General features: G+C 56.8%; 1 protein-coding gene across 3 annotated transcripts; it reads left to right on the forward strand.

Annotated features, from left to right (window-relative positions):
- The first annotated feature begins 14493 nt into the window (after positions 1-14493).
- Positions 14494-27780, forward strand: WRAP73 (WD repeat containing, antisense to TP73). Of its 3 annotated transcripts, XM_045898868.3 has the most exons (12): positions 14494-14636; positions 17553-17705; positions 18231-18347; positions 21713-21785; positions 22978-23081; positions 23757-23843; positions 24135-24269; positions 24346-24423; positions 25423-25528; positions 26454-26579; positions 26941-27132; positions 27455-27780. In XM_045898868.3, exons 1-12 carry the CDS (start codon positions 14568-14570, stop codon positions 27595-27597), a joined length of 1383 nt encoding a protein of 460 aa, XP_045754824.2. In that variant the 5' UTR covers positions 14494-14567; the 3' UTR covers positions 27598-27780. The 3 variants fall into 3 exon arrangements, with proteins under 3 accessions (XP_045754824.2, XP_064446134.1, XP_045754825.2); XM_064590064.1 differs by lacking the exon at positions 18231-18347; XM_045898869.3 differs by lacking the exons at positions 17553-17705; positions 18231-18347.
- The last annotated feature ends 27 nt before the right edge of the window (positions 27781-27807 follow it).

Genomic DNA, 27807 nt, shown 5'->3' on the forward strand with positions numbered 1-27807 from the left:
GTCCTTCCTACCTGTCTCCTCCCACCCTCCCCTCCCTGGCCTGTTTCTGCCCCCGGACACGGGCCAGTGTGTCCTCATCGGAGGTGCTGCTCTGTGCTCCAGAGTCTTCTCTTTCCCAGGCAAGCATGTGAGCTCCTTCAACCATGCTCTGGATGATGGTTCCCAAACCACCATCCCACCCAGCACCCTTCTCTGGACACCTGCACATTCCTCGGAGGAGACCCCCCAGATGTGTCCCCACCCGTGCAGACCCTGTGCCTCCCGCACCCTGGGTGCCTGCTCTGGGCCCAGAAACACGCTGCCTGAAGTCTCCCCCACCACCCTGCCCGCTCCCAGTTGGGACACCAGCTCACTTGCGGACGCTCTGTCTGACTCCCGCATTCTGTTCCTTCCCAGCTCTCAAGTCGGCCGCACATCTGACTTCACCCAAGGTGCCATGATGCTGGTCCGTCCACCCGTCCCTCCCTCCAGAAACATCCATCAGCGTTCCACAGAGCTGCCGCTGCCCCACTCCCTGTCCCCTAACCTTGGGGGTGTCTTTCTGATAATGGCACCCAGAATCTCCCGCACACTCCCTCTGCCCCAGCCCCAGCCTGGAGACCTCTGTATTTATTGACCTCCATCTTCCATGTAACGTGGTAGGAAGGGAAGAGCTCTGCACCCCTACTCTGCAGATGTTCTTACAGCAGCACAGGGAGGGTGGGTCACCTGCCCTGGGCCAAACAGCTTGGAAGTGCCAAGGCTGGGCTGGAGCCCACTCTGGCTCCCACCAGGCAGCCCTGCCCTCCAGGAGCTGCTACTACTGGGGGACACACAAGCAAACCAGCTTTCACCGCCCGGTGTAAAGGGCGCCCAGAATGGGTGTGGACCATGGCCAAGGTCAGCATGAGGGCACGTGAAGGCCCACATCAGCATGGTCATCTGCAGGTCTCCCCAGCTGACATTGAGCTTGGGGGGCCATGGGAGGATGGGCACCATGGGGTGGAGCTCGGCCAAGGACAGGCCCTGGCAGCCTTTAGGTCGGGGGAGGAGGGAAGGCGGGCTAGAGAAGGGACAGGCCCCTCTGGAGGCCACACGAAGGGCCCTGAGCCCGTGGACTTCGGGGAGCAAGCTTCAGGGTTCAGCTCACGTGGGGCACAGTGGGATGTTTGTGGGGAAGGTCACCCCGGCAGGCATACATGGGCCCAGGGAGCCCAGAGGCGGGTGGTCAGTGAGGCGGGCCTTGGCGGGTCCAGGTAAGTTGGGGGAACATGGAACAAGTGGACAGGGCTGGGATACGGAGGGGCAGGGAGGGATGAGGACGCGGGTCCTGCCCCAGAACCCCCTTCCAAGCTGATTCCCGCTTCTTAATGCACTCTTCAGTAAACCTCCACCTAGCTAGAGATCCGAGTGCCTCCAGCCCGCTACCAGCTTCGTGCCCGTGTGGGGGTTCTCTCTCTTCCGGCCCGTGGGGCAGTGATGGTCACACGCCTCACACACGATTGAGCTATGCACGAGCATCTGGCAGGACCCCTGGCCTGGCTCAGGGGTGCAAAGCGTGGTTGCCCGTCTGGCTGTGGGGCCATTTGCGTGTCTGCAAGTGAGTTATCTCTGGGTGACTCCTGCATGAGCGCTCCCAGAAGGCCGCTTCCCTTCACGCAGGGAGGGGACGGGACCGCTGCTCAGCCGCCCCACGCCCTTTCACCCACGGTGCACGCTCTCTGCCTTCCTCACCTCGAACCCCCATAGCCGTCCCTCTGCAGGTATGGCAGGACCCTGACGACCCCCTACCTCAGGAGTCCGGCTGTGTAGGCAGGACAGCGGTGGCAGGTGTGCCGACATAGGGAGCTAGCCCTGTTGTCTGGGTCTCCACAGAGGCAGCCAGGCGAAGCAGAGGGGTGGGTCTGGACAGGCTCTAGGGCCCCGTGCAGGTGAGTGAGCCTGGAGGAATGGGGCTGAATTGGCCCCAAGAAGCTAGAGAGTGGTGTCCTCCTCGAGCAGGCGGCGGCCCCTCCCCGGCAGGAAGTGGAGAGTTCCCAGCACGCCCACGGGGTGCAGGCAGAGGCATGAGAAGGACTTCTGCCCCCACCCGCCTGGCGCCCTCGCCTGGGCCCCTTGAGTCACCCATGGCCCCCTGGGAGCAGGTGGCTCTGCAAAGTACCACCCCGCTGTGGCTGGTGCTCCTCACCCCGTCAGGGGAACCCCGGACATGGCCTCCCTGTTCTGGCCTGGCCGCCAGCCTGCCTGCCTGCCACGCATGCTCCGGGGCCCCCCACTCCCTGCCCCCCGGGGTGGCCCTGAGCTGCTGTGTGGCAGGGAGGCGGTGACGGGACCCCAAGCGCAGGCCTGAGAGAGCTGGGCCGGGCTGAGCCCAAGCCTACCTTGGTGGGAGCCCGGGCCCCGAGGGTCGAGGTCAGTGTGGAGGGGAGGCAGCTGGGAGGCCCACAGCCCGTGGCTGGGCAGGCAGGCGGTGGTGGCAGCGTCCTGGTCGCCTAGGCGATGACACTGGAACCAAGGAAGCAGGGAGGCCAGCCTGGAGCCCGGGGCGGCCGGGGCGGAGCGTGGCTGGGAGCCCTGAGGCGGGCAGGCGATGCCATGCCCTCCACACAGTGACCTGGTGACAAGCCCCCGGCCGCCGGGCGGGGGGGAGCGGCCCGGGAGCCGGCTGCGTCGGCCCGCGTGCGCACGCCTCTCTTCTGCTCCTCGCTGTAGAAGCGTCCACACACACGCAGAAGCAGAGAGAACAGTGCACCAAGCCCGTGACTCTCCCCCGGCCTCAGCCTCGGGCGGCCCTCCGGCTAAAGCCGTTCCTACAGGTTGTACCATGGCGCCTGTGATATGTCAGGTGGTCAGGTGGTGATTCGAACAACCAGGGACCCCTTTTCTTCAATATTAGGTCCGACCAGGAAATTGTCGATATTCAACTGGTTTTCTCCTGCCCACGTGCACACGCACATACACGGTGAATTCAGATAATTCAACGTGATAAGTGGCCTTGACAGCACGTTCTGGATTTCCCAAGCACATGCTTTTAACTGCTGGTCAGAAGGACTTTGCGGAGGCCCGGATTTGGGAGACTAATCTCCGTCTCCCCCCACCCCCCGTGGGCAGCAGCATAGAAAGCTGAGGCCCCCTGAATGGACGGGACGAGGGGACCGTGCAGATGGGATGAAGGGCCATGTCTGGAGGCAGAAGCACCCTCCATTGCCCGGGAGGGCCTCGTACAACCACGGGGTCCCGACTACAGGGAGGCGAGCAGGCACTGCCCTGCTGGCTTAGCAGAGGGAGGAAGGGGCCACGAGTCACGAGCCTCTAGACGCCGGAACGGCCAAGAGATGCTTCTCCCGAGAAGGAACACAGCCGTGCTCCAGGTCAGGAGACGGGTTTCAGACTTCGGACTCCCAGACGTACAGGAAAGTGCGTCACGCTGCTTTAAGTCACCACATCGGGGCTAATATTACGGCAGCAGCCGAAACTAATACAGGCCACATAACGCAAGTTTGGGGACCGTCATTTGCGGTGGCTTCCCCAATTCCTGGAGTCCGTGGAGCAGGGCCCTGCTGCCTCGTGAAGCGTGAGGAGAAACCGTGGGGGAGCAGGGCACTCGGCCTCGATGGCGCCCCCCGCCACCCCCCCCATCTGATGGCAGCTGAAGAGGCCACCCTCGCGGGAGCCGATCCCCCGCCCATCAGAGACGCTGTGTGCATGCACGCACACGCTTTGGAGGGCCATGCCAGGGACACGTGGTCCTCTCAGCTGACTCCCGGGGAGGGCAAGGGGAGGTCGGCATCTGCACGAGTCACCAGGGCAAGGGGCTTCCTCCCTGGCTGCTCCTGGGGGAAGGGTCAGGCCGCCGCCGTGGGCTCCCCAGCTCCTGCTGAACACAGACCCAGTGCCGCCCACCAGCCCACATCTGCGGGTAGCCGTGTGTGCACGCGTGCAACGAGGCTGCCTGAGCCACGTGCAGGCGTGAGGCGTTAGGACCACATGGGGACAGCGGGCGGTGGTGGGAGGGAGGGGTTCCCTGGTCCTGGGAAAGGAGGCGAAGAATCCAGTGGGATGCCAGGCACTGCCTTGCCCTCACCCGGGGCGCTGCCAGGATGCCCTGGGCTGGCCATGGACCGCAGCAGGTTGGCCCCATGACCTGCCCCGAGCAGACACCGAGCGTCACACTGGCCTGGAGACTGTGATGCCAACCACACCCGGGGTCGGTGTTTCCTCACTCCTGCCCATGAAGGGCTCCTTGTCCTGCTCCTTGAGACACAACACACGCTTCTCTGAGATCAGGGATCGCCTGGCTTCAGCCAAGGGCGAGGGGAGATGGGGGAATGGCAGCTGAGGGGCCCGTCTCCACTCATCCCCCTCCAGGCCCTTCATCGCCCAGCTGCCCTTCCTGCTCCTCCAAGTTTATCAGCAGCCCCCCTCCCCGGTACAGGGATGGGCTCCCAACAGCGTGTTGGGAAGTCACCCAGCCAGCCGACCGTGGATGCTTGCCTCCAGCCTACCACACTGCTTACTCTGCCTTCTACACAGAGTAGTCACTGGCTATCAGGCCAACCCCACGAGAAACCCACCTCCCTCTTACGGATCAGAAGGCGGAGGCTCAGAGGTTAGGTGACTTCTCCAACATGGGTGAGGGGGGGGCGCTGTGGGGACTAAAAACCATTAAAGAGGCCAGATGCCTCTCCCTGCACACATTTCCTGAGTCTCATGCGTTTCCTCTTTTCTTTTTGTTTTCCGGTAAGTTCCACACCCAGTGTGGGGCTTGATCTCATGAGTCCACAATCAAGACTGAGACGCTCCACTGACGGCGCCGGCCAGGTGGCCCAGGCTGTGCCTGTCTCTGTTCTCACAGCCCAATTCAGCCCTTGGGCTGGCGTCTCCTGAGCACCAGGTTGACTAAATCTTTGCCACGTTTGGCACGCCTGCTGGCAGGTTTCCAAACGCCGAGCAAGGGACCGGGCTTGGAGGAGCAGAGAGGACAGGCCCTCTTGCTTCCCAGCTGTCCCCCTGACCCCCACCCCACCGTCAAGACCCGTCCCCACCCCCATGAACAAAGGCTGCTCCCAGGCCCTAGGTGGTGGGGGTCGGGGGTGCTTAAGGTCTGGTGAGCCCTGGACGTGGCCCCCACTTGCTTGCTCAGACCGTCTGCACCGGGGAAGGGCAGGTGCCCCGTAGCAAAGGATCGTGCACGAGTGGACAAATTAAGTCTTAAGTGAAATACAGCCTAGCTCAGTTCTGCATCCTTTCTGTGAATTTTGAAATCCAGAGAGCTCGGAAAACTTGAAGGTTTTCCTTACGTCTAGGGCAGACTCCTCCAGGCAGACCCAAAGCTCCCCGTGACCCCTGCTGCCCATTTAGGGTAAACATCCCTTTATGTTGTCGTAGGAACGGGGAGAGCTCAGCTGTGTGGTGTTTCCAACAGACCCACTGGTGGTGTCATAAAATGTAAGATTCAGGTACTGTGTTACTTTTCTAAAATACATTTTTTTGAAGTCTGAATTCTGAAACGCCAGGGGCCCAGGGATATGGGATAAGGGATGGTGAGCCTATGCTTAGTTTTACAAAGCCTATGGCACTCCCAGATCAGGCCAGGAGACACCCAGGATGAGGGGCCGTGGGCAGCGCTCCGGGACCACAGTGGTTCCCCCTCAGCTCCCCAACAGTGTCTCTGGGGAGGACTGTTCTTCCACTGATCTTACAAAAGCCAAGCTTAGAAAGGGTCACACATGGGGCTCCTGGGTGGCTCAGTCGTTAAGCATCTGCCTTCGGCTCAGGTCATGGTCCCAGGGTCCTGGGATCGAGCCCCGCGTCAGGCTCCCTGCTCCGCGGGAAGCCCGCTTCCCCCTCTCCCACTCCCCCTGCTTGTGTTCCCTCTCTCGCTGTCTCTCTCTGTCAAATAAATAAATAAAATCTTTTTTAAAAAAAGGGTCACAGGAGTAAGGTCTGGGGTGGATTTGAGCCCGTTTCTGGCTGATTCCTAAGCCAGCCACCCTCACCACTACTTTTGTCACCTTTTACCATCATGACGTTTTGTCGATGAAATGCCATTGGATAGTACAAAATCTGGCAAGTCAAAAAGGGCACAGCAGGGGTCCACACCCCTGCCTCCTGCACCTGGCTGGGCCATCATCGTCATCATCGCTTCCACTGAAAAGGGGACAGAAACCCATCGGAGGGGTTTTCTGCAATAACGTAAAGAAGGCGGCAGTCCGGGAACTCCGCGGGTTCTGCTGCTCAGAATGACTCTGGGGACAGCCAGTCCCAAAACTCTAAAAGAGCAGCCTGCCAGGATTCCCAGCCATTTACCGGGGTGACCCCCTCACACTGCACCTTTCTTATAAAACGTGTTCCCACAAATTACTTACCTGCACGTTTTCCTGTCAAGAGGAGACTCTATTATTCTCATACTTTCAAACATCAAACCGACCAGAGGGAGATTAGACAGTGTTCTTGGACTTACATCGACCTCAATCTTACAATCATCCTTTCGGCTATTTTTATCAGAATCCATTATTTTCACACTAATCTAATTAGCGTCCTGTTTACCAATGCCTCATTTTTACATTTGCAGCTTTGTCTGAAAGCTCAGGGACACGGCTCCCGGCTCCATTCCTCCTCCCTCATTACTGCCAAATAATTAGTCAAGGAGCATCCCTGATCAAAAATTAAGAAGCCAGGAGCAAGTTGAGGCATGCCTTCCTCTGAAAGAAAAAAAAAAGGACAGGAGATGACTAATTGGGGCTTTTGTGGGTGGTGAGGGCCAGGAGGGGAGCAGAGAGCACTAAGGGAAAGGGAGCTTGCAGTTCAGAGTGTCACAGATCACAGCTGTTAAAGCGCGGAGCTCCCTCCCATTTACATCCCAATGACTAGCGGTCCCCATGCTGTGATTTCCAAGCGCAAACTGCAGGTGCTCTCGAGCACAAAGAGCACAAACTGCCCGGCCGGCCGCCTGGCGGGCAAGTCTGTTTATTTAACCTGCTGCCCCCTTTTCTAAACAGGGAATGCACCTTTCTCTCTTGTGGCCCCAAAGCAAGCTAGTGAGGGCTGCCATTTCCTCTGCAGGAGGGACGCCAGTCTCCGTGGCCAGTCCATACTCTTCTTCTTCTTCTTCTTTTTAAAAAGATTCTATTTATTTATTTGACAGAGAGACAGCGAGAGAGGGAACACAAGCAGGGGGAGTGGGAGAGGGAGAAGCAGGCTGCCTGGTGAGCAGGGAGCCCGATGCGGGGCTCGATCCCAGGACCCTGGGATCATGACCTGAGCCGAAGGCAGACGCTTAATGACTGAGCCACCCAGGCGCCCCCAGCCCACACTCTTCAAGCTGCTCTACCCCACATCACTTCACAGGAGGGCAGGACCCACATTGGGACCTACACTGCCCTCCCTGTCCCCCCACAGCCCGCCTGGAGCGTGCACTGCCCAGGTGAGCCCTGAGCCTGCAAAAGAGAAACCCCTGGGTCTTGCTCATGTTGTGCAGAACAATGGAGAAAACATGGCCCAGAGAACTCACCTCTAAAATCCCAGGAAATGGGGCAGGCGGGCTGAGGGGGCATCCTCCCTGCCCACTTTAAAGGACCCAGTGCAACCCTCTTTCTCCCAAGGAGAAGCGACCTGCCCGATTAGCCAAAGGCTTCCCCAGCTGCCTGGAGCCTTAGAGCAGCAGGTGAGCAATTACAGCCCCTTGCCCCCTCCCCACAGGCACCCAGGGCCACAGGGAGTGATTCTGCCAGCTGGCACTGGGTGGGGACGGCAGGGACAGGAACTTGCCACCTGCAGACGCTCTGAGCAGGATCACAAAGGAGAGATGCCCCCGGCTACACAGGGTACCCAGCCCAGCCCTGCCCGCTTGGGCCCCTGCACCCTGGTTGGTGGCCCTGGCAGGATGGGCGATGCCCAGGTGCTCTGTGCCTGCCTGGTGGAGGAGGCAGGAGGAGGCTGAAGTCCCTGGGCACTTTGTGTCTGCCCTCAGGGGTTAGGGTGTGTTCCCACGGCAACTCACAGGAGGGAAAGGCTAGGGCCTCCCTAGAGAGACAGGGCACAATGCAGGGAGGTAGGCGGACCCACAACTCCCATACCGATGAAGAGCTGGGAAGTGCTCGGGGGCGTGCGTGGCCGAGCAGGGATCTGGGCTGGGAGCACAGGACCCCAAGGGCTTCTCACTCAGCCCCAGGCGGGCCAGGCCCCGATGATGTGGGACTTCTGGCCCCCAGAGGGAAGGAGAGTAAGCTTCTGTTGTTTAAACCACCCACCCTGCGGTAAATTAGTTGTGGCCCCAGGAGACTTAACACAGCTATCAAAGTACTTAAAAAGCGAGTTTGTGATCTAGTTCTGCCTGTGCTTCTTTAGTGGTGAAATGACAAGGCTCCCCAGGTCTAAGAACTCATAATTTCAACTTGGTGACAAGCACAAACGAAATTTTGAGATTTCTGCAGCAAAGGTCATGCACAAAGAAAATACTGGCGATTCCTCTTGGAGAAAAAGTCACAGGCACCACTAAAATCGTGGCTTGTTGCCAGCACACATACTCGGAGGTAATGCTGATATTCACTCTTCAGTTAAGCACGAAGGAAGCTACCCAAGTGTAACAGCACCGCGGAATTCTACATTCTGGTTTAGATGGGTCCTGGGACCAGGGTCAGGGCACGTCTCCCGTTCACGCTGCATGGGTCCGGGTCCCGAGGGAGCCCCCACAGGGGCACTCTGAAGCTTGGAACCTTGGGCAAATATGCAAGCTGTTGAAACCTCCCCGCACCTCTGTAAGTCGCACTCTCAGCATCTACTTTGCGGGCTGTTGTGAGCATTGCAGGGAAAAAGTATACGGAGTATTTAGCTAAATAGCAGCTTGATGAAATGTTACCGATTATCAGAGGTGCTCAACCAACACTTGTTTGGCTGAAATTTTTTTTTTTTTTTTTTTTTCTCTTTGGGTGTGTGATTTAGGGCAGCACGTCCCGGGAAAGAGAGCACTTTTGACGAGCAAATGTCTGCTCTGCCAAGGAACACGGGCCAGACAGTGGGCAGACAGTGGGGGCAGGGGGGACAGACGGGAAGTTTACAACCAGTGTGCTCATCTCTCGGAGCCGACTTCACTATGTTCTTTAACCTGAACCCCAAAGAGCAGAGGGAGCTTCTATAAACCAGAATCCATTTTCCTCTACAGAACACACGAAGAAAAGATTTTCCAGGCGTCCTACATAACTTACTTAAGAAGACAAACTTTTCAAAGGCAATGTTGTTGTGTGTTTTGGTTACGCTCAGGTAGATGCTGCTAATTACAGATGTGTGTTCTGTGCTTGTTAAAGAAATCTGGGCAGGACTGGATGCACTTGGCAAGGGCATATGATCACACAGTGTACCGGGTGGGGGTAGGGGGGACTGGTCCTGCAATAAAGCTTTTCTCACCTAGAGAGAAGACCCCTAGGGTTGCAAGGGAGCTCGGCGTTACTTAACCACTCCTTTGTTTCTTTTTCCCTTTTTTGCTGTATGAAGTTAAATCATCAGAAAATAACATATTTTGGGGTGCCTGGGTGGCTCAGTCGTTAGGCGTCTGCCTTCGGCTCAGGTCATGACCCCGGGGTCCTGGGATCGAGCCCCGCATCGGGCTCCCTGCTCTGCGGGAGGCCTGCTTCTCCCTCTCCCACTCCCCCTGCTTGTGTTCCCTCTCTGTCAAATAAATAAATAAATAAATAAAATCTTTTAAAAAAATAAAAGCAAATACCTTTATAAAAAAAATAATCTGGGGGCGCCTGGGTGGCTCAGTCGTTGAGCGTCTGCCTTGGGCTCAGGTCATGGTCCCAGGGTCCTGGGATCGAGCCCCGCATCGGGCTCCCTGCTCCGCGGGAAGCCTGCTTCTCCCTCTCCCACTCCCCCTGCCTGTGTTCCCTCTCCCGCTGTGTCTCTCTCTGTCAAATAAATAAAATCTTAAAAAAAAAAGAAAATAACATATTTTAAAATATAGACCCAGCACTCCCACAGAAATGCCCAAATTGGGAAATAAAGGTGTGCCCTCTCTTTTCATGGGGGCTGGATAGAATAAATACACTTGGAAAATGCTTCTGGTTTTTTTTTTGCAAACCCAAAGTTCACCGTGCCATGCACCATGTGCAACGGCTTTTTTCTCCCTTATTTTATTTTAGCAACGACTGTCATATAAGTATCTAGAGGACAAATTCCCCTTGAAACTGTCTCCCGTGTGGATAAGCATGCTGCTTCTATCCACCCACCAATGAAATGAGTTCCCTTTTGGGTGTCAGAACCTTGGGTGAATGTTTGCCTCTCTCCCTAAGTCCAAAGCCTCTCCACCTCCATTTTAGCTGTGTCGTTTACATGTGTTCAATGATATAATAAATCCATTCTGGATGTGGGTGGGGCATACTCTATAAATAAATCCTGAACTGAGCGAGGCATCCTCGCTCCAGGGCCCCTAACAGGGGCCAGCAGCCTCCGCCCAAGCGCTGGGCAGATTCCTGCCTCAATGCCAGCCACTCCATTCCCTCCCTCCACCCCTCCCTCCACGGGGAGATCTGCTGGCCACCCGGAGCTGCCCCCTCCCCCAGGCTCCTGGCTCTCCCAACTCAGGATCAACAGCCATCACTTTTGACCCAATTAGTGGATGCCAGGCATTGCTTTGTCATGGAGAAGAGGGGATTTGGACCCAAGGGTTCTGATGTCCACATCTACCTGCTTAACTTCTGTACCAGAATGGCTTTCCCATGAGCACCCTTCAGAATTTGGAGACACTACCCTGTTCCCCATAGCCTTCACTAGAAGGGATGGCGAGTAGGGTCTAAGCACTCTGTGGCCAACGCACAGGTACCAGCTGCCAGGCCAGCTCACCTGCGGCAGCCCCCACGACGGATGACTGAGCAGGCACAGCTCTGCAGCCTCTTATTTTTAAAATCACATGCACAATCCATAAATTCGTACGTTGCAAAATTTCAAACATCCTGTCCTTTTGTTCTCAATGTAATGCCTTTTTAGCTTTTATGAGTAGATCAAAAGACAGGTGGCTGGATGTAACAGTCAACTTCAGCCTGGCAGTGCAATATATTTCGGTTTACTCATTTTCTTCCAAAGCTAATTATTAAGGCGAAATAAATAAACAGCAACAATGACTATAGCCAAAACCAATTGTGTTAATGGTTCCCAAATGTCCAGTTATTTAATAAACAGACATAGTCCATTTGGATGGATTGAGCCCCCGGAAGTTAACCATGCACTGTCTCCCTGGCCCCTTGCTGGTTGACAATGGTCTACCTGTCACCCACCTATTTATGTAGACAAGTGAATGCTTTCTGCATATCCACTTAGGGACCAGACAAAAATACAAGCTGAGTAAGAAGGTAATAATAGCTTCCTCCCTTCAAAGGCTGAAAGGACAGTGACCGCAAGGCAAGGAGGAGGAGAAGCTGTTTCCCCAGGGTGGGCCGGGGGCCTGATTTGCCCCCTCTCTCCACCTGGAACAGACTCCGAAGACAGGCCGGGCACCCCTGGCCAGCTCTGAACCACCTGGAGATGCCCCTCTGGAAACACCGCTCTTAATAACTGCCTCCGTGGATCTGGCTTGGTGGTCACGCCCAGTTCTGCGGGTCCAGGGGAGCACTGGGTCTCAGCCTTGGGGAGTAGGGGAGCAACGCGGCAGGATCTGTACGGCCCTCTCGGTACGGATGGAGTGGGCACCGGCGGGGAGGAGCTTGTCAGCGACCCGCACGTTCACCAACTTCCACCCGCACCTGCACCCCCACCGAGCCTCCCCTCAGAAGCTGGGGCGGAGAGGGGTCAGCTGGAGGAGGGCCCTCCGGGAATCTCAGCGAGGCTGCTCCTGGCCCCGGAGGCACCCTGGCAGGACCCCGCATCTCTCGGCGGGCTGAACTCCGCCAGCCCCCCGTCACCGGCGCTCCGTCCCAGGAGCCGGCTGGCCTCGGGGGGGAGGCCCTACGTCACTCTCTCCCCAGCGCCTGCACGCCTGCTCCTTCCTCGAAAGCCCTCGCTTCGCAGCCCGTGTGCCCCCCGCCCCGCGCGCCGGCCCCGCAGGCCGCGCACGCCTCGGCCCCAGCGCGCAGGCTCGCCACGCTGCCTACCTGGTGCGGCCGGGGCCGGGGGCATCGACGCCGAGCCGGCCGGCGGTGGTCCCGCAGCGGGTGCACGGCGAGCGCGGCTGCTCAGGCGGGTTATATGCGCGCGGGGAGGGGAGGCGCCGCGCGCAGGGACGGCCGCGGGCGTCAGCGCCCTGGGCCGCCGGCCGGGCGGGAAGGCAGCGCGGGCCGCTCAGCGCGGCGGCGGGCCCGGGCGGAGGCCGCGGTGGCCGCCGGCGCCCCGCCCCCCCAGCTGGCTGAGAGCAAGTCGGGGTCCCGGGCGCGCTCTGCCCCGCCCCCTTCCCGCCGCCTTTTGGCGCGCGTTGCCTCCGCGGGGCCTGCTGGGCCGCCTACCCCCGGCTGGACGCGCGCCGGGCCCCGGGGCTCCCCCGCCGACGGGATGGGGCCGCTACCCTCGGCCAGCGTGAGGGCGCGGGCTAGGGCGCGCGGGAGCGAGGGCGGGCACAGAAGCCGACTCTGCGTCCCGACGCCTTGCTTTCCCCTAGACGCCGCATTTTCCCGACACCCGGGGCTGTCCCCCGCCCGCACCGGCGCTGGGTCCCTCCGTGCGCGGGGTGCTCAGGCTCCAAGGAGCAGGGGAAGGGCCATCCTGGTCCGCGGAGTGCCCGCCCCAGTTGCCGGGAACAGGGGTAGGGGTCGCGGCCACAGAGCCGGGGGGGGGGGGTTGGGGGGGGCCGTTTGAGCCCGGGTGGCTCCAGTGGGACTCGGACGAGGGCGCGACGTCTACACTGTCGCCGAGCCGAGGTCGAGGCCCCGCCCGGCATTGCAGATCGGCGGGGACCCTCTGGGAGAGACTCTCTGACCCCAGCCCACGATCTTCCTGGGCGGAGGTTGTGTCCCTTGGACGCTAAGGAGTAACTGGTGACGCACACACTCCCAGGTCACGGCCCGCACCCTGCTCCCTCCCCTGGCCACCGCCTGCTGGCACCGGCGCCGGTTTCTGTTTTGCGTTCGCGCAGGTACGCGTGGGTGTCCACGGCGACACGTGGATTGTGCACTTGCAATTGCTCTCTACGCGCAGAGACCCGCCTCAGGCCGATTCTTCCCTCGGACCCGTGACATTTACTGCTCCAGGGGCCGGGACCCATGCAGGGCGGGGCTTCGGCCACAGAACCGACGCGCATGTCACTTTCGGAGAGACTCTCTGCTGCAGGCACCTGCTGTGCACCGCGTTCTGGTGCTCATGGGACCCGTTATCTGCCTCCGACCCGCCGTCCCCGGGCTCGCGTGACCCTCGCGTCAGTGTCGCCTGTGGAATTGCATGCGAGCCGGGCTGGTGCAGACCGCTTACTCCGGCCGCAAGTGTCCGCATCTCACCCGGTGCGCCTGGCTCACTTCTGCACACCTTTCCTGCTCACCTCCTGGTTCCGAGGCGCGGGGGTTGGGGACACAAAGACGAATCACAGACACGGATTGATTTGGCCCGGGACAGAAAAGCCTGGCACCGCCTACACGGACGCGTACACGCACCCCTACCGGTTTGTTCCGGGAAGTTGGGGGGCGTCCGCGGGGAGCAGGCCCGGGACTGTGCGCACTGAAGTGTGCGGAGGGGCCAGGCTGGGTCTGGGTTTCCAGAGGGAGGGTCGAAGGCGAGTGTCTGGGTCCGCGCGCCCCGGTAGGCTGCGGAGGCTCTGGCAGGGCCTGGCCAGGGCTGGGGGGAGCTTTCTTCGGGGAAAGAGGACCAGGGGCTCCCGGAGGGCGAAAGGACAAGGCACTCGCAGGGGAGCGAGCAAGGTGCGCGACGCTGACCGAGGTTCCCGGCCCAGCTCGGGCCCCTGCGCGGGTCCAAATGCAGACGGCGCCCGTGAGAAGAACCAGAGGTGCGCGCGACCCACGGCCCTGCGGAGTCAGCGTCCAAGTCATTCTCCCCAGATCTGGGCGGTACCGAGGTGAGGCGAGGGCCTCGCTATAGGCAGGGTTGCCCAATGCAGCTTAAAAAAACAAAAAACAAACAAAATAAAACAAAGAAAAACGAATGCGCACTTACACACCATGTATAAAATATAACAGATGTATATGCACTATTACATATTCACGTACAAACGCATATTTATGTGTAAATGCACTTACATATAAGCGTATTTACATACAAGTATAAATACACATATACATGTAAATGCAGTCACACGGGACGCCAATGTACCTTTGAAATTCAGATAAGGGGGTACTTTTTTAGTATAGATATGTCCCATGTCCCATGCAGTTTGGGGAACATTTGTGCACAAAAGTGATTCGTTGTTTGTCTGAAATTCAATTTGAGCGCGCGCGCTGCGTTTTTCTGGCAACCCCAGCGGGAGGGGACCGCCTGCGCGGGAAGGAGCGCGGTGGCGCGGGCCGCGCGAACTGCAAGCCCCACAATGCCGCGCGGGCACACGGGGCCCTGATAGGCTGCGCCCTGCTTCCGTCCTCCGTCACTTCCGGCCGCGGAGGTAGCGGTTGCGGCGGCCCTGGCTGCCCTGAGCTTCGCTGGGCCCTGGGTCGGCGGCCGCCATGAACTTCTCTGAGGTGTTCAAGCTTTCCAGCCTGCTCTGCAAGTTCTCCCCGGACGGCAAATACCTGGTGAGCGGCCTCGGGGCTCCTGGGGAAGCAGCTCGGGGGTCCGCGGGTACGGGCCTCAACCCGGGGACCCGGGTGGATGCCTGGAACAGGTGGATACCCAGGGCAGGGAACCCGGGCCGTGGGCTTGGGCAGTGGTCCCGGGAGGATGCCCGGAGCGGGGGCCCTGGGGCGGGGGACCCGGGCTGTGGTCTTGGGCAGTGGTCCCGGGAGGATGCCCGGAGCAGGGGCCCTGAAGCAGGGGACCCGGGCTGTGGTCTTGGGAGCAGGGGCCCTGGGGCAGGGGAACGGGGCAGATATACCGAGCCGGGGCTCCAGGCAGGTGACCTGGGTGGATATCTGGAGCAGGGACTCAGGGCAGAGGACTTGGGCAGATGCTCCAAGCAGGAGCCCCAGGAACCAGACTTGGGCAGGTACCAGCCTCCCTGCACCTCAGTTTCCATCTGTCAGAAGCAGATAATGGCAATGCTGTCTTCACACATTTGAGGATACAAGGGTATCAGCTCATTGTTGTTTTGACACATAAAGGCAAATATATGATTCTGTTGGCTGTAATCTGGTGCATTAGTGTGGCTACTTTGTCTTTTCCTGCCCTCTTCACCTGCCTCTACCATATGCCAAAGAAGTGATTGAAATAATAGCAATCTGTGCCCAGATAAATGGAGTTGTCTGCACTGCTATTTATTTGAGCTGTTAGGACTTGAGCTGTTCATTACTGGGGCGATAGAATGGTGCTAAAATCAGAGTTACTCTGTACGGGAAATGTAAGTTTTGAAATAGACCAATATCATCAATGTATGTCCTCGGAATCTGGGGTGGGGGAAGCAGTAGGGGGGAGATAATTGACATTGGAAATCCATTAAGAAAAAAATCATGCCTTATAAAAGTGTACTTAGTTCTATGTATGAACTGACTGATGCTTCATGATTCTTTCTCAGATTGAGCCTTACTAACATCCCTGTTATTTGTCTAGCTCTTTGAGAATATAACTCCTTTATAGATGTATTATTGTAAATCACATAAATTAGCATTCAGCTACAAAATACATAATGTCTTCTGCTTAAAGTTCACCCCAGAAACCTTGGTATATTTTTCAAAGTGCTCCCCATAAATTAAGTTTTTAAAAAATCATTTATGAAAATCCCAGTAAATTATAGAAAGAAAGACTGTATTACTTTGCTTTCTTTTTGTTGCTCTTTTGGCTTCTAGACTCTGGTGAAAATATGCAAGACACTTGATTATAATGTTACTGGAATCATGTTCTTCAAAGGTCTATCCTAAATCCTGAAGAAAGTAGGTCTGTGTTGCCATTTTTAATATCTTGCAACAGATTTGACATGGTTTCACAAGTATTGATACAGATATTCCATTTCATAAGGAGTTCATTGTAACTGATCACAAAGCTACAGTGTGACCCGTGTTCTAATCCGCAATTGCCCTCCCCTCTCCTTTTGACAAGGAAAACTCATGAGGCCTTTTTAAGATGAAAGTTCATAGAACACAAACCAGTGATTAGCTTGATCTTGATAAGGACAAGAAGGAAGCAATTAACATTAAAAATCAGCTGTTCATTTTAAAATTGTAATATAATCTATAGTCAGCAGATAAGTAAACTCAAATTATTTGCTTAGATATGGGTATTATTAACAACCATGGCCATAAACTGTCTTCAGGAAAACAGTATTGACACTTACACATGTTCCTAGGCAGTATTCAGAATAAGGCAGTGCAGCTGTAAGAAAAATACCCCTGCTTTTCCCTCCTGTGCTGGGAAAGCGTAGTCCTCATCCCACACGTCTCCTTTGAGCCTCCAGGATACCAGCTGGGTGTCTTACAACTAAAGTCAGTTCTGGCACGATCTGCCTGGAGACCAACAGGTGGACAGTACCCACCCCGCATCAGATGCCAGCCACAGTAGCAGGCCTTCAGCTTATCCACAGACTCACCGGGCTACAAGTTCCCACATCCCCCTCTCAGGTTGGGTTAATCTGCCAGAGTGGCTCACAGAACTCAGGGAAACACTGGCTTACATTTGCCAGTGTGCCAAAACATATGATAAAGGACACAGGTGACCAGCCAGATGATGGAGAAATACATAGGACAAGGTGTGAGAGGGTCTGGGGTGCAGGAGCCTCTGTCCCCATGGCGTGGGGTGCGTCACCTTCTTTATGTGGGTGTGTTCACCAGCCTAGAAGCTCTCTGACCCCCACACTGTTGGCATTTTTACAGAGGATTCCTCATGACCAATTGTTAACTCCATTTCCAGCCCTCTCCCCTCTCTGGAGGATGGGGTGGGGCTGAAAATTCCAAGATTCTAATCATAGCTGGTATTTCTGGTGACCAGGAAACCCATGTAGAGTTGCCTCGTTAGAACAAAAGATGCTCCTATCGCCCAGGAGGTTTCAAGGGCTTCAGGTGTCCCGTGTCAGGGCCCGGGGGCAGAGACTAGTATGTATGTTCTGTTACCTCAAAGTAAGTGAGCGTTTGCAAGGCATCCTTATGTCTCAATCGTCCTTCTCAGCGAGGACCCCGAGACCTCCCTCCTCACTTCCTATGACTTGTCTGCAGGTGCCCCAAACAGCAGAGCCCTTGGTTAGTTCACAGAAGAGCTCGTCTCATGCTGCTTCCTACTTGAGTTCTTAATGTGTAAGTAGGAAAGGCGTAGAAAATGACTCGTCTACTTTACCCTGGAACATAACAATTTTAACACATATTTTGTATATTTCAACTGTATCCTTGTGTGAACTTCTTTTCTGTTTCAAGTGGGTGATAGAGTCGGTGAACATGAGCCGTCCAGATAGAAGATGCGTCTGAAAGGAGAGAAGGAAATGGAATTCCTGGACGGAGGGGAGTGCAGATATCCTGAAGTCTCCCTTCCTTTAGATTGTAGACCATCAAGGGTCTCTTTTCCCTTTCTAGGCTTCTTGTGTCCAGTATCGCTTAGTGATCCGGGATGTGAACACCCTTCAGATCCTTCAGCTGTACACATGCCTGGACCAGATCCAGCACATCGAGTGGTCAGCGGACTCCCTGTTCATCCTGTGTGCCATGTACAAGCGGGGGCTGGTGCAGGTGCGCTGCCCGCAGGGCTCGGAGCCGGGAGGCCTTCCCAGAGGGTAGCCTGGACAGAGCGCTCGTGTTCTGTTACCCTTATAGTTTGGTGGGGAGAAAAGGGGGCAGTGTAGCTCAAAGCCAGTTTTCTCTTAAAATTATAATTGTTTTAACGGTTTAGGTACTTTCAAAACAAGAAAACACTTAGATATTCTTAATTTGTAAGCAAATAGAATTCTGTAACAGGAGGTATTCGCAGACAGCTGTGTAGCAGCTTGGACATCACGGGTTTTGGGAAGCAGTAGATGTGGTGTTCTGTACAGATCTAAAGTCTCCCTACAGGAGCCCTTAGGGCTGGCAAAGGGAATAAACGGTTTAAAACTCAGCACAGTGAAGTCACATAGCAGTGTGGCTTTGTGCCGCAAGCAGGCCCCGGCCCCTCCTCAGGAAAGATTTGGAAAGATGCCCTGTGTCGTGAGCGGTGTTTCGGCTTGGTCCGTGGGCTGACCTGTCGTGGTTCTGCACTCGCGTGTGTTGCAAATGCAGGTGTGGTCCCTGGAGCAGCCGGACTGGCACTGCAGAATCGACGAGGGCTCGGCCGGGCTGGTGGCCTCGTGCTGGAGCCCCGACGGCCGCCACATTCTCAACACCACCGAGTTCCACGTAAGTGCGCAGGCACGTGGCACTGATCCCTTTCTCCTGAAATCCCCCGGTAGCGGTAAAGTGGGTGAATTTTAGAGAAAGAGGTGTGTCTTAAGTCATTGGAGTGTTAGAATCGCATCGTGTCGTTACATAATCTTTTTGCCCAATTTTAAAGAAAAATAAAGCAGATTTTTAAAAAATTCTTCAATTACATTTTTAAGGATTTAAACAGTGCCTTTACTTTGACAGTAGAAGGTGGGCTTCCTTGTGAACGAGCTTCCGTTTTTCCGTTCAGCTGCCTGACCTGTGACCATCAGTCACTGCTTCGCCCTTCTGTTCTTCCCACGCTGGCGCTCCCCCTGGGCCCTGGCACTGCGCCGGGGCTCCACGTACAGACACAGGTGTTTGAAATCTGGTAATAAATCCTGGGACCAGTATAAGTATGCCTCATGAATGTATAAAATTAGGGAATTTGGCAAATACAAGGTGTTAGGGTAGAAGGTCTTTGGTGTCGGCACTGTTTGTTTCCAGTGTAGAAACATGCATGAATTAATGATGTGTCTTTGAGGGGGTGTTATAACCCAGTGTTTGGGCCTGAAGCCCCTGAGGGCCATCTGAGGCCTGGGCTCCCAGTTGCCCAGTGCATGCATGTGGCAAGGGAGCCATGAGGACGCGGAGTGACCCTGTGGGTGTTCTCCAGTGTTTTCCGGTCTTTTTCACTTTGGCGTCATCTGGGATAAGGTTTGCATCCAGCCGTGCGGGGACGGCCGCTTCGGTCGGCCATGTGGCTTCACATGGCTGCTTCAGTTTGAAAACCTGCTTTAAATGTGGTTTCTGCTGATACAGGCTGTTGGAGAGTGAGCAGGACACAAAGGGCATTGGTTTCCCTGTGGTGCAGACGCTGACCTTTTAAAGATGCTCACAACTCGAAGTTCTCGGACATGGTGATCTGAACTATCTATGTGGCCTTGCCCGACAGTCTTCACGATTAGAATTCTTGGGGCAGAATCCAGTCTCCAGATGGGCACGTTCCATGGGCTCCCGGCCTCGTGTACATCCATATGACAAAGAAACTGTGGGCCCTTTGGACAAGATTCCAGGAGTATGAGAAGGGAAGACCGGCGTGTGCATACACATACACACGCGTGTACACACTGCTGTTTGGTTTGCATTTGTTTAAAGTTTATGTGCATGAATTCATACTCTATTCTGTGCTGGTTCTGTTTCCCCTCAGTGGTTTTCAGTTCATCCACATGGAAGGTATGGCGCGTTCTTCCATCCCTCCTCGGAGAAATCAGGCCACTCTGCTATTGCAGGGCATTCGAGGTGCTGGGACCCACCTCGTTGCTGAGAGTCTACTGTACATGTCCTGTGTTGAGATGCCCGGTCTCGGGTGTAATCTGGGGGCTGCCTAGTTAGGGTAGATGGCATTCAACTTTCCAAAGTATTTGTATCAGGGTTTCGAACGATTACCAACCCAGCAGAGCTGTAGTGTTGTTGCATTTTGGTTTTAATTATCATTTTTCTGTTAGTGAGGTTGAGTGCTTTCGTATCTTGTTTTACACATCCATACACTCTCACACTTCATTTAAAGACGTGAATCAGGGTCATGTGGAGTCCATAATGGTGTGTGGGGTGAGGTGGGGATCTTTTCCCCCACAGTGTTTATCAAGAATTGAGTTTCTTTGTGTTTACAGAACATTTCTGATTTTTTTGAAAATTTTTAGTAGATTTTATTTATTTATTTATTTATTTATTTATTTATTTATTTATTTATTTATTTGAGAGAGAAAGCAAGCACAAGTGAGGGGAGGGCAGAGGGGGAGGGAGAGGGGCGAGAGAATGCCAAGCAGACTTCGCACTGAGCACGTGAGACTCGGGGCTCGATCCCATGACCCTGAGATCCTGACCTGAGCGAAACCAAGAGCTGGACACTTAACCGACTGAGCCACCAGGTGCCCTGCACATTTCCGATTTGTATTCCTGTTCGGTTGTTGGTCCATTGATGTGCCAGTTGCACACTGTTTACGTCACTGGGGTTTGTAGTGTGTCAGCATCGGACGGGACTGGTCCGCCTTTCTTGCTCTCATTCTGTCAGGTTTTTGAACGTACTTGGGAGGCTCTGTAACTCGCTGCTCTCAGTGAGGACTGTTGTTGCGTCACGATGCCCTGAACCTGTATTGTGCATCATTGTTCTTTATCTCTCACGGATCTTCTTGCCTCACGGCCCGTGTTGGTGGCTGTTGGCGTTGCACGACCACGTTCTGGCTTGGGCTCTTGTGCTTTGTCTTTTTCAGTCCTGTTACTTTCCACTTTTCCGTGTCCTTGCCTCAAAAAAATAAACGGACAGACTTTGTCCTACATATCCACAAAGCCAATTAACTGCCGTAAGCGGTACACCCACCCCTCAGGCGCCCGCACCACGGGGACAGGGACGCCCGGTCGGCCCCCATGCCGGCCCCGGTGGCCACATTCTCCGTCAGCGGGACCGCGGCATGCGGGTGGCTGCCACTCGGCCCCGCGCTGTCGTCGGGGGGATCCGTGGCTCGTTCCCAGTAGCTGGGCGCCACCGTGCTGCACGGGGACGGGCATTTGCTTTCCACCTGCCCTGGGACACACAGTTGGGCTGGTTCCCGTGTGCACTGTGATGAGCAAAGCTGCTGCGAACGCGCACACGGGAGCGTGTCTGCGCACGTCTCCTCGCTCTTGGGGAGGCCCCGGGGCTGGGTGCCAGGAGGTGCCCGCAGACAGTTTTAGGAAGCTGCCAACTGGCCTCCCCTGTGCCCTTCTGCGTCCCAGCCACCGACCTGGAGGTGAGAGCTCAGGTGTGCTGAGTCTCACTGACACTCGCCATTCCAGGTTTCTGCTATTAGTCTGTGCTGTGGCGTGGTGTCTCCTTGTGGCTTTAATTCGTGTTTTCACAGCAGTCACCCCCATAAGCCCTTGCGGCATGGCCACCGTGCGGGCGGTCCCGCTGCCCCCTCCTGCTCACGAGTCTGCTGAGGCACAGGAGGAACTGGGTCGACCTCCCTCAGTGCTGGGGACCCCCAGCGACCCATCCAGCGCCCCCACATGAATGTGTTTCTCAGACTGCAGAGCTTCTGCAGGTCTGTTACAAGAGGAAAACTGCCTTTTGAAATTTCACACTACAGTGCACTTATGTTTGACCTTGTGTCACTCACCTAATAGAAAATGAAAACCGAATACCAAGAACGTGAAGTTTCACAACTGTCAACTCAGAAGAAAACTATACTGGAACTATACTATTTTTAATTCTCCAGCAAACCGCTTACTTGGGTCACTGAGTAGGAGACCGTGGGAGGCTTAAAGTGGTCTTTCAGCAGCTGCTAAATCTATGCTGTTTTCTTTCCCCTTTTCCTCAACAGCTGCGGATAACCGTCTGGTCCTTGTGCACAAAGTCTGTGTCTTACATCAAATATCCTAAAGCCTGTCAGCAGGGTGAGTCGGCCGAAGCTGATTTGAAAGCCATTTTTTGTAGTTTTGGTTCAGGGAGGGGGTGCCCTCTTTTATCACAGAGAATTCATGGGCAAAAGTAGCCTTGGCAGCATATCAGCGCAGAGCCAGGCTTTTTTCTCTGCACCCAGACCTGCTAATGCTTCGTCTGTGACTTCCCACGTGTGTTTCTAGAGGACAAGGACTCCCCTTTCAAGAGAGAATCAAAGGGCCTCAAAGAAGTAGGGTTTACACGTGGTCCCCTTCCCTCTGTCTGTCGTAGGACTGGGGCCCAGTTCCCTTCAGTTCATGCCTCTCCCGGGACCCTCCCCCCCACTCCAGTTCTGAACTTCAAGCCTCTAGGCCTCCTGGCGGCCAGCCCTGTGGTCTCTGTGCCTGAGAGAGTGTGGCCAGGCAGCCTCGGGAAGGTTCTGCACACCTGGCCCGCCACCGCTGGGAGCTGTGGGTACCCGTTCCTGAATGTGCAGTGATGTGTCTTTCGTTTAATAAGCAGAACCTTACGTAATTTGAATATTTTTCCTTTTTTCTGTTGTCATTAGCAATTTAGAACTTTAATTTGAATGAAATGCAATTGCACGTTCATTTTTTATCTTTTTATAACTGGAATCTCAGTGTCTCTCCAGATAGCATACACATTTCTTGAGTGGAAGCAACAGGTGTTTGTGTGTTCTTCTGGCTCATGAAGTGTGAGATGTGGCCCAGGGCTTTTTTCCAGGCTCACACAGAACTGGAAAATTAACATTTTCAACCAAAGTCTATTTGCAAATTCTTACCTTAAATTTACTTCTTCCAAGTAATTAAATTCAAAAGTGAAAATAGGAAGTGTAATGACAAGCTGACTTTAAACCAGCAGAGTCCCCTACGATTGGTTTTCTAAATAACAATCCGTAGGGTGTTGTGAGATGTAAGCTGCATTTTTCAGTGATGTTCTGTGGTTCTTCGGGGGTCCGGTTCTTCGGTTTCCTCACAGATCCCAGCCGGGCTCTGCGGGTGTATGTGGAGCAGCCCAGCCGGACGGTGGAGCCCACTGTGGGTCCCTGCGCGCTCAGCTCAGCTCCTCTGTGGGCGGCGTGGGCCTGTGCCTTCCTGCGACCTCTGCTTCCCGCTTCTCATGCCTCCTTGAAAGTGTGAGTTCTCCTCCTCGGCCCCGGACAGCAGGCCCGTTTCCTCTCGGCAGGGATTGCCTTCACCCGGGACGGCCGCTACATGGCGCTGGCCGAGCGGCGGGACTGCAAGGACCACGTGAGCGTCTTCGTCTGCAGCGACTGGCAGCTCCTGCGGGTAGGAGGCGCTCGGCGGTCCTGCGGGCGGGCGGCTGACTCGTGGGTCCCTGGCAGCTCCAGGGCACCTGGGGACAGTGTGCAGCCGCGTCATGGCCTCGCTCCAGAGGGCGGCGAATGGGCCCGCCCGGGGTGTGGGGGGCGTGATGTGCCGTGGGATTTGCGTGTGTGTTGCTGTATGAGGAGGAGTGTCTGCTCTGGGCGAGACGCCAGGGTGACAGGGTGCCGAGCAGCCCGGGGTGCAGAGCCCCGCCCTGGCCGGGCTTACATCTGCGGGAGGGCAGGTGCAGAGAAGCCTCTGCAGTGGGAATGCCCGTTCCATCAGAGCACCGTGGAGACCTCATCCAGCGGGCATGGAGTGTTCTGGCACGATCTTGCCTGAGTTGGCCTTACAGGAGTGAGGCTGAGCCAGGCAGGAAGAGGAGGGAGAGGGGTGCGTGGGGCAGGCAGCGTGAGGGGCCATGCTGGGCCCTGTCCTGCCTGGTGGGCTCCAGCCACGTTCTGGCTAGCCTGGGACCTCCTCGGTGCTCAGGCAGGATTTTAATTGCAGAAGGACAGAGCTGTAGATATTTTTGTCCATTTTATATAAGGAAATTAAATACTAAATGTGTTAAATAAAAACATCAATTATAAATTGTGCATTTGTTTATCTGTTTCTCCCTCTTGCCTTTGGAAGCACTTTGATACGGAGACCCAGGACCTCGCAGGGATTGAGTGGGCCCCAAATGGCTGTGTGCTGGCCGTGTGGGACACCTGTCTGGAGGTATAGAAAGGGACCAGGTAGACCCTTTGTGTTTTAAGTGCTTTGACCTGTGTTTACTTGATGCTTTGCGAATGTGGTGGCTCGGTTAGCTTCCCGGGCTCCGATGCTGAGCAGCAGTCCTTTGACCAGAAAGTCCTTAGGTTTGTGGCCAAGGTCCCCACTGTCGCCTCGGCAGGAGGGCCTGTCTTCCCTCCGACTTCCCACTCACTGTCCGAGTCCCACTGGCGGGTGTCTGTGTCCTTCCCGGGCTCAGGTCGGTGTGAGTCCCCGCAGCCGTGGTGTCTCCTCCAGTACAAGGTCCTGCTCTACTCATTGGATGGCCGGCTCTTGTCTGCCTACTGTGCCTACGAGTGGTCCCTGGGCGTCAAGTCTGTGGCCTGGAGCCCCAGCAGCCAGTTCCTGGCGGTCGGAAGCTATGACGGGAAGGTGAGGACAGAGCAGCGCACGCGGTGACCCGGGGCACAGCGCGGACCGGGCTCCCACGCGCACTTTCTCTCCTCAGGTGCGCATTCTTAATCACGTGACTTGGAAAATGATCACAGAGTTTGGGCATCCAGCGACCGTGAATAATCCCAAAATAGTAAGTCTGGAATACGTGCTGCCCTCAGAGCAATATTTGGGGAAGGGAGGTAGAAAAATACCGCTTTTTCACTTTACGTATTGGTTGTGATGTAGGTACTTACATCACTAGAAACTTCTGTCACTGTAACATTTCAGAGGATTGGAAGCAGTGTCCCTGCCCTATCCCTCCCCCTCCCCAGATGTCTCAGATCTGCCCCTGCTCTCGGCACAGTAACCAGGGTCTCCTGCCTGCAAGCACTGAGCATCTGGGGCTGGAGAAGCAGACCAAAAAGTACGCAGTGGGTGTCCCTGGGGCAGGCAGGGACAGGCGGCCTGCTGAGGGATCACGGGGTCAGATGCCGGGAAGAAGTGATACAGGATCTGAGGGAGAAGCTGTTCAGGCAGCGGGGACAAGAAGTGCAAAGATCCTGAGGCAGGCGCTGGGAGCGGGGGCAGCACAGCAGGGGACAGACAGACCCTGGCCTTGGGGAGCTTGCCCACGGATGAGAAACATGAGTAGAGACGGAAGGAAGGCCGGGAGGGGTACCTGGGGAAGTCAGGCTCAGGCGGAGGTCCTGAGGAAGGACTGGGCTGGAGGTGCAGGCAAGGAGGTTGTAGGAGGCCAAGTCCAAGCAGGCCGGCCATACAGGCCTGGGAGAGTGCTGCAGGCCCTTCCAGCCTGCAGCCCCAGCGCCCTCTAAAGCTGTAGGGCGGGCGGGGGCTCCGTCACCTCGGGCACAGGTCTGTCAGGCTTCAGGCCACAGATGCCCCCTCGTTCCCTGGGCCTGTGTCCGTTACCTGCCGAGTGGCCGGTCGCGTGATGCAGGTTTATATGCCGCCAGCACACCCTGAGGGCGCTAAGAACGCCCACGAGGGAGCGGGTGTTGCTGGGCCAGCGTCTCTGTCCTGTCACCGGGAACGGCACGCCTTGCCATGAGGTCAGGCGTCACTGTTGCCTGGTGCTGTCACCGCCTCTGCTCCCACCTGTCCTGAGCGGGGTGGTTGTCGTGTGTTCCAGGTCGTGTATAAGGAAGCTGAGAAGAATCCGCGGCTGGCACTGGGCCGCCTTGCCTTCCCCCCGCCCAGAGCAGCGGCCGGCCCAGCCTCCACCACGGAGAGCAAATGTGAGCGCAGAGGGCGGGGGTCATTCACTTTGTTCTCCTTTTCTTTTTTATGAGAGAATCCCACTTGTCCAGGTAGAGTTCAGATGTTCTTTTTTTTTTTTTATTTGCGAGAGAGAAAGTGTGAGCACATGCACAGGGGAGGGGCAGAGGGAGAAGCAGGCTCCCCGCTGAGCAGGGAGCCAGACGCGGGGCTTGAACCCAGGACCCTGAGATCATGACCTGAGCCGAAGGCAGACGCTTAACCAACCCAGCCACGCAGGCGTCCCCAGACATTGGTTTTTTTAGGTACACACTTTCCCTTTCCTGTAACACCTCCCAGCCGTGTCCCTCCACCCGCGGATCAGGAGAGCAGGGGCAATGTTTGTTGATTGCATTGAAGCGCTGCGAATCCCAATCTGACAGGCGGTGCTCTGCGGGTGATTTCTTTAAGGAATGGTGGAGTGCCCTCGGGTCAGCCAAGGGGGTGGGAGCAGTCAGGGGCCTGGCCTGGCGCTGCCGAGCTGCTTGTGGGTCCCGGCCGCTGGCTGCGCTTCAGTCCCCGCGTCGGTTCAGCGGGCGCAGCGAGGGCGTCCCGCGGGCTTGAGGATAGAGGGGGGCCGGGAGCAGCCAGCAGGCCGGGCGGCGTCCGCACCCCCGGTGGGGCAGCCTGGACACAGCGAGCACAGCTGCCTGCCTGGCCTTCGTCCTCCTCTGACCCTTTTGCTGCTGGTTCTATGATGTGGTTGGAGGCTTTCTTGTAGAGCAGTTTGGGGCGTACGGCGAAACGGAGGGCAAGGCGGAGTTCCCGCACGCCCCTGCCCCGCGCGTGCGGGCGCCCCGCCGCGGGACCCCGCCCCGATTGCCGAGCGTTTGCCCCGCGCGCGCACGCGGCGTCGCCCACGCGCGCCCCGCGACTGCCCGCAGCGTCCGCCCCTCGATGTTGCAGACGAGGTCGCCTCGGCGCCAGTGTCCTTGCAGGCCGTGAAGCCCGTCGCTGACCGAGCGAACCCGAGAATCGGCGTGGGCGCGCTCGCCTTCAGCCCGGACAACTACTTCCTGGCGACGAGGAGCGGTCAGTGGCTGCGGGCCCGCTCACGCTTTCCTTTGCGCCCCGGCGCCCAGACCCTGGGAGGAGGAAGCCAGGTACCGGGCTGCCCGGAGCGCCGCGTGCCCCCGTCTGGTGCCGGGTCGCCGTGCCGCGGAAGCTTGCGGAGGCGCAGCCCGGTCGGGCAGGGCAGTCGGAGGTCGACGCTGCTAAGGAACAGGGGCGGCCGCCACCCCGGCGGGCCCGCTCTGGACAGGTTTTCAGCAGTGGTCAGGCCTGCCTGCGGCCCTGAGCCCGGGGGCGGGGGGGGAGTGTGGCGCCCGCGGGTCGGGGCTGCCCTTCGTGCGCCGCGACGACGCCAGGGCCCATCCACGTCTCTCCTCCTCAGACAGCGTCCCGAACGCCGTCTGGATCTGGGACATACAGAAGCTGCGACTCTTTGTGGTGCTCGAGCAGCTGTGCCCGGTGCGCTCCTTCCAGTGGGACCCCCAGCAGCCCCGGCTGGCCATCTGCACGGGAGGCAGCAAGGTGTACCTGTGGTCGCCGGCGGGCTGCGTGTCGGTGCAGGTGCCGGGGGAAGGTGAGCGCAGGGTTCTGTGTTGTGCGGGCGGCCGTAGGCGGAACCCCAGCGGCCGAGCCCGCCCCGCGTGACGTGGGAGCTCACTGCGTCACTGCCTCGAGCGTGAGGTGGGAGTCGCGGCCCGTACCCTCGGGGAAGCGTCACGGCCGGCCCCCAGGACGCACACCTAGCCCAGTCCTGCCGCCCGCAGCTTCTAGGCCATGTGAGGAGGCCCCCGAGCTGAGCGGTGGGGCCGTAGCTGGGTCTCTCCAGGCCTGTCCTCTGCCCGCGGGATGTGGGGCCACGTTCACCTTTAACCCTCTGGCCGCCTGTCTTTGTCCAGGTGACTTTCAGGTGCTTTCCCTGTGCTGGCATTTCAGCGGGGACTCACTGGCTCTGCTCAGTAAGGACCACTTCTGTCTGTGTTTCCTGGAGACCGGGGAGAGAGTCGGCACCGCCTTTGGCCGGCCCGGTGACCACACATAGGGCCTGTGTGTACCCAGGCCCGGGTGAGACCAGGCGGGATGCCTGGCACGTGCCGGCTGTGGAGAAGGGACGGGCTTCACTGGGGAGTTGCTCTAGCTGGCCCAGAGGGAATGATTTGCTGTTATTTTTCTATAGCGTTTTTGTAAATATGTATGGTATGAAACTAATTTTTTTTTAAATAAATATTTGCTAATTCATAAAATGGCTGAC

Source organism: Mirounga angustirostris, unplaced genomic scaffold (assembly GCF_029215605.1).
Source record: "Mirounga angustirostris isolate CCGP_5_RB_7025 unplaced genomic scaffold, mMirAng1.0.hap1 SCAF_4, whole genome shotgun sequence".
In the NCBI taxonomy this organism is placed as follows: domain Eukaryota; kingdom Metazoa; phylum Chordata; class Mammalia; order Carnivora; family Phocidae; genus Mirounga; species Mirounga angustirostris.

Excerpts from the sequence above, each read along its gene's own strand:
- WRAP73 (XM_045898868.3), top strand. The coding sequence starts at position 14,568 with ATGAACTTCTCTGAGGTGTTCAAGCTTTCCAGCCTGCTCTGCAAGTTC. Across the intron at positions 23,844-24,134 it reads TGTGGGACACCTGTCTGGAG|TACAAGGTCCTGCTCTACTC; the intron begins GTATAGAAAGGG and ends TGTCTCCTCCAG. Across the intron at positions 27,133-27,454 it reads GGTGCAGGTGCCGGGGGAAG|GTGACTTTCAGGTGCTTTCC; the intron begins GTGAGCGCAGGG and ends GTCTTTGTCCAG.